This window comes from Pterocles gutturalis, unplaced genomic scaffold (genome assembly GCF_000699245.1).
Source record: "Pterocles gutturalis isolate BGI_N339 unplaced genomic scaffold, ASM69924v1 scaffold23640, whole genome shotgun sequence".
Lineage (NCBI taxonomy): Eukaryota > Metazoa > Chordata > Aves > Pterocliformes > Pteroclidae > Pterocles > Pterocles gutturalis.
Genome location: NW_010141486.1, coordinates 37022 through 42737, shown reverse-complemented (window position 1 = coordinate 42737; position 5716 = coordinate 37022). Strand labels below are relative to the sequence as shown.

The following is a 5716-nucleotide window of genomic DNA, read 5'->3' as shown; positions in this document are numbered from 1 at the left end:
AAGGTGCCGCTGCGGCCCACCCCAGCACTAAGAGCACAGACAGCAAGGGTTCAACATTGCCACAGCTCCCCTCCCACTGCTAGGCATGGCTCCCAGATGCTGCACCCTGGGGCTCTGGTCCTAGCTCAGCATGGGTCTGAGGAGCCATTCAGACAGCCTTGAGTTGGTGCTGAACATCTCCAGCTGTCTCATCCCCTGGAGCTGCAGGGCAGGCTGCAAGCAGACCTGCAATCCGCAATGCCCAAGTAGGAGACGCTCTACAGACCAGCTGTGTCTCCCAGGCACTGCTTTCCCTCCCAGTTTGTGCACAAGCAGGACCCTTGTCCCCATGCCCTCTCCCACCATCCCCTCCTGCCATCCCCTGGACCAGAGCCTCGCCTGCAGTGCACGAGGGTCGGCCCCGCATCCCTGGTGCTCTGGATGTGCTCCCGGACCAGGTCTCTGAAGGTCATAATGGAAGTTGTGGACTCCGGGATCCCATGGTCGGGCCATGCTGTGTAGTGCAAGTGAGACACGTGCCGTTCTGCCCGGAGACTCTCCTGCCAGGGGGAATGTTGGTGATCAGCATGCAGCCCACCAGGACAGGGCATGCATGCACCCTGCAGCCCTGGGAGCATGCGGGGACTTGGGGACACCCAGCTCAGCTGCAGGGAAAAGCCAATGCCAGGTCTGCTGCAGTGCCTGCTCCCCCTGTCCTCCCCAACAGTCCCCTGCCGTGGTGGGGCTCGTGGAGGTGGCAAGGAGGAGCCCTGCCTTTGACTGCCGGGGAACTGACCCTTGAAGCTGCAGGCTGTGTCCCAGCGCAGGGACGTGGAAAGAAGGGATCAAGGGTGGGCGGCAGAGGGGATACACCTTAACAGTGACAGACTGCTCCCCAGGTCTTTGAACCCTGCTAGTGGCCAGGGAAGGAAATTACACCACCACCAAGAAGAAACACCACGGCATCCTTTGACAGGTCCCCGAGTCCATCCTCTTGGGTCTTTACTCACATGCCATAGTTTGAACTCGCGCATGGTCCACTCCTCGGAGCTGCTCTGTGTCAGCAGGTGGACCCGGACCTGCCCATAGGAGACCGGGGCAGATTCGGATGGCCAGTAGTGATCACAGAGGACCTAGAGCACAGGCAAGACGGGGTCCCAGTGAGGCCAGTGAGAGCCCAGGTCCCACTGGGTGACCTCACGGCTCTCTGGGAGCATCTGGAGAGCAGCAGCTGTGCAGGGAGCCAGGGCAGGTGTTAGGGAGCAGGCAGGGGTGCTTCCGTTTCCCACCAGGAGCTTTGCAAGACACCCCCCCACCTCCCCTTTGTTTGGATCTCAGCCTCCTCCAGAGTAAAGGACCTGTGTGGGTCTCATCACCCCCGGGGACTAGAGGAACAGTCTATGTGAGGTGTCTCATACAGAGGCAAGTGGTCAATTCAGATGCTGCAGAAATATCTTGGTGATGGGCATGGTTCCAGCTAAGCTCCACTTCTGCCCCTTCCTACCCCAAGCTAACGCTCTGTTCCCCCCAAACTGCCTGTTGGGGAAGCTGTGTGGCACGTGCTCACCCTGGAGCCACATCTGAGCAGGGACTGGCAGAGGGCAAAAACCCAGCCCAGGGCTCAGCTCACAAGACCAGGACTGGGCTCACTGGGGCTGGCACACAGAAGCCCAGCAGTGCTGACCTACCCGACCGTTCTCCATGCACACTGTCAGCATGATGATGTTGCAGATGTTCTGCTCCCACACCAGCCTCCAGAAGTCCTCTATCGTTTTCTTCAGGGGCCCCTGGGTGACAATGAACTCCTGCTGGGATGTATAGCCCTGAGCAAGAGGCAGAGAGGAGGAGTTGGCAAGTTGCTGAGGCAGGTGGATCCTGCCCTGGGACAGAGTCAGTGCCTGGTCTGCTTTTGTGGTAGAGGGAGAAACGTCCATTGCCCTTAGCTCATGCAGGCACAGTTGCCAGGCAGATGATCTCAGAAGCAGCTGATTTCACAGGAAGAGCATGCTGCCCAACACGTGCTCTCTACATATTCAGAATAAAGATGTGACCCATGCCATTTCCCTCCAAGCAGTTCCTCATTCAGACTAACCAGGGAAAGACAGATCTGGGTCTTTCTTGTGCTCCCCAGTCATTGCTGGAGGTAGGGTGAGCATGCAAGGTCTCAGGCTGCTTCTTTGCCTTTGCCCCTTTGACACATACATGCCCAGTGAATCCACACACCCGCGCGTGCATGCTGCGTGCCCTGCCTGTTACCTGGGAAAATCGCCTGGATGGGGGATGTGGGCACAGCTCCAGGGTTGTTCAATGCAGCTGCACAGACCAGAAGGAGAAAGAGCAGACAGACAGACGGGGCAGTAAGCTGGGAGAGGACTGGAAGAGGATAGTCCTCAAGAGGAGAGCAGAAAGCCTTGCCAGTCTCCCCACACTCACACCTCTGCACTCACAGCACTTGCCATCTGACGATCTCCACCAATCCCTGCTAAAGGGCAATGTGCATCTCTGCCTGACCCCCAACTCCCTGCCAGCCTCTGTGGCAGCTTTTGCCCACCAGCTCCCACAACCTCAATCCAGGCAGAGATGGTGCCCCGTGGCCGTGTCTCTGGGGGGAAGGCAAGTGGGCACTCACAGGCATGAAGTTGGCATTGATATATTCTGAGTGTGGATCCTCCCCTAGTTGGCTCAGCTTGACCCGAGAGTGATCATCTGAAAGAGAGCATGCACACATGATCCCCCAAAGCAGCCCCTCACCAAGACACAGCCATCTCCTCTTCACCTGGCTAACACATCAGGAGAAGCCCCAGCAGCCAGCAGCGAGGCTCTGTGCTCGGTGAGGCACCTTCTCCCTGGAGAGGCGAGCATTGCCTGCCAGTGGGGTTAGCAGGGGGGTGAGAAAGCAGAGCTGGTATCGTGAGGCTCATGGGAGAAGGCATGGGTCCCCCCCACTTTTGGTCTCCAGCTGGGACCCAGCCCTGACCTGGGCTCACCCAGCAGCCTCCTGGAGGAACTGAGGAGGACGGTGGCTCAGCCCCGGATCAACCCTTGAGCCTTGAGTCTCCAGCAGGAAAATGGAAACCGTGGCCCATTTCAAGACTCCTTATTCTCCCTAGAAAGGAGCCAGGCACTGTGAACCCTGCAGTGACTCAAGGTGATCCCGTCTCTGTGCATTGCAGTGTGAACTCCCACCCTGGATGCTAAGGGCAGGAGGGAGGAGACAGCACTTACAGGGCAGCACGTGGGGATATCTGTTCTTGGAGACATTCACCGGTAGCTCTGCCTCCACCTTAGGCTGCTCTTTCCCAACTTCCTTCAGCTCCTGTAGGACAGGGGTGAAGATAAGCACAAATGTCTCTCTGGAGAGCTCTTGGCCAACAGCTCTGCATGGTGTTCAAGAGGGTCACCATGCACAGGGAACTGCTCCGCTCCTCCCTCCATATGGCCCGTGAACTCTGAGCCATAGGTGGCTTTTCCCACTGCCTTTTCACACAGCACTGTTGGTATTTAAAAGAAAACAAAAGCCCAAGGACAAGTACTGGGGGGGGGGTGGGGGGGGAATCAACCCTTCTGAGAAATCAGAAATCTCCAAGAAGCTCGGAGAATTTTGTGCTGAGAAAACAGAAACATCTTGTGCTCTGAAAACAGAAATATCTTGTGCTGCTTCTGCCTCTGTCCTCACTCAGAGGGCCAGGGAAGGGTGATCTGAGGAGGGTTTGAAATCACTGATGGTACCTTTCAAAGGTGCTGGCAGCAGAACAATTCAGAGCCTGCAGATGTTAGCAGCGGGAGCCAGTGAAGGTAGTGTGAGGTGAATTTCCAAGCCTGGCCCTATAGCTCTAAGAATGCTCCTCAACCTTCCTTTTGGCTGCAGGCTCTTTTCTAACACTGCCAAGGTGGATCTCATTGGAACACCACCCAACATCTTCACCTCCAGTCCAGGCCTGGGGCCCCTCGCTTTGGCCGCCAGCAGCTATGGACAGTGCTAGTTCACCTCACGCCATAGACGTGTTTCTACCAGAACTTGAAAAAAACAGGTTTTGAGAAAGGAATTGCCTGATCACTTGGTCCATCCCCTCTTCGGCCTCCAAGACTGCCTAGTAGGGTGGCTGGACTGCTAGAGAGATAGGTTACTGTCCCTGGAGATGAGGACAGTACAGGCCACCCAACAGCTGGGGCATGAGTTCCCTAGAGGGGAAATTAAGTCTCGTCTCTATCAGGAGTCTCATCTCACCTCAAACTCCTGGAAAAAAGCGTGGTTAGCACTTGCTGTCTTCATCTCATAGTACTGCTTGAAGTTCTGTATGGGAATAGGCCGATGGACGTTTCTGCATGAAATGAAGTCCAGAGGAAAACTTGTCTTAGATATTGGGAGGTCTGGGAGGCCAATGAGACAGCCCAGCCTTGAGACCTGCAGTACCTGGATGCACACACAGAGGGATGGTTTATAGCCCACATCATTGCCCAGGAAAGTGGGTCCAACAGAGTAATTGGGAGGGATTTCAGGATGATGAGGATATTCTCCCACTGCAGAAGACTTGCAGAGGAGGCATGGACAGTGCATTGACTTGGAATGGAGCTGGGCAATAAACACTGAACATGGGAAAGCCTAAGATTTAAAAAGTAACTGAAGGAGAGGAGACAGAGTTGGATTTTTCCTAAGTTAAAGCATAAGAAAAGATGTAGGTGAAGGACTGTGGGACCTGCAGTGGGGACACACAGAGAGGGAAGACTCCAGCACCCACCTCAAGCTGTAGGTCACCATTTCCTGGGGCAGGCTGCTCTTCTTGGTTCTAGAATCAAAGCATGGGAGATGTTACTCTTCCCTGCAGCACGTTGCACATGTGTAGGGTTCTGTGAATTAACTGCACATGGGCAGCACTCCTCTCCCCTCTGCCTTTTGCTTCTGTGCTTGGCAGGCACAACTCCACTAGCAGGTGTCCTAGTTTGTCTAAATCTCTTTTTATGCACTCTCACTGCTCTTCCTCCTGGCCTTGCACTGAAGGTTGGGTTTCTCAGCCTGCACCCACCGACTACGTGACGGCTCATCCTCACCTCTTTGCTCTGAGCTGTTTCCAGTAGACCAAACCAAAAATAGCTGCAAGTGTCAAGAGAAATCCTACGATGATTCCAGCGATTATTGGCATTGAGAGTGGAGTTGTGTCTGCACCAGATTGAGCAGCTGGAAGAAAAAAAAAAAAAAAAGATAGAACGGACAGAAGAAAGAGTCAGTAAATGGCTGCATTTACTCTATTATATTTGTTATATCCTATGATCTTCCTCTGGGTCAGACTGTTAACTATCTCTAACCCATGCAGCCAGGAAGGGAAAATGGCATTGTTCACCTTACCTGAGAACATGGTGAATGTCACTGCAGGGGCTACTGGGTCATATTTGGTGAAGGCAGCAATGCTGAACCTAGGGCAAAGCAGAGTCCTGCCATCAGAGGCAATCTGAACTGACAGTCTGAACTGAGCACAGCACCCATGCCGTCAGCAGCAGGAAGACCCAAAGGAACAGGACAGCCGCCTCTGTTTGGAAATGCTGTGTTGGAAGAAGCTGGTTTTCTGGTAGGGATTTAGGGAATTTGTGGAAATGGTCTTTCCTTCTTTTTCTGCCTCTTGGACAAGTTTGTTACACTTGGGAGAATATGAGAAAATGTTTAGCAAGCACAAATGGGAAATAGCTCTCCTCTGAAGGGTTATTTGCAGAGATAAGTAGCAAGTTTTGGCTCTCTCATAGG

General features: G+C 54.2%; 1 protein-coding gene across 1 annotated transcript in view; it reads right to left on the bottom strand.

Moving 5' to 3' along the window:
- Positions 1-7: 7 nt before the first annotated feature.
- The window catches only part of LOC104469519 (receptor-type tyrosine-protein phosphatase V-like), a gene marked incomplete at both ends in the record, with an annotated part of 23607 nt that continues 17898 nt past the window's right edge, over positions 8-5716 (bottom strand). Inside the window, 10 exons of the mRNA XM_010084055.1 lie at positions 8-27; positions 379-539; positions 990-1112; positions 1668-1802; positions 2609-2685; positions 3205-3295; positions 4208-4301; positions 4719-4766; positions 5029-5071; positions 5324-5391. Coding sequence (XP_010082357.1) covers positions 8-27; positions 379-539; positions 990-1112; positions 1668-1802; positions 2609-2685; positions 3205-3295; positions 4208-4301; positions 4719-4766; positions 5029-5071; positions 5324-5391 — 860 coding nt within the window. The remainder of the gene's footprint in view (positions 28-378; positions 540-989; positions 1113-1667; positions 1803-2608; positions 2686-3204; positions 3296-4207; positions 4302-4718; positions 4767-5028; positions 5072-5323; positions 5392-5716) is intronic.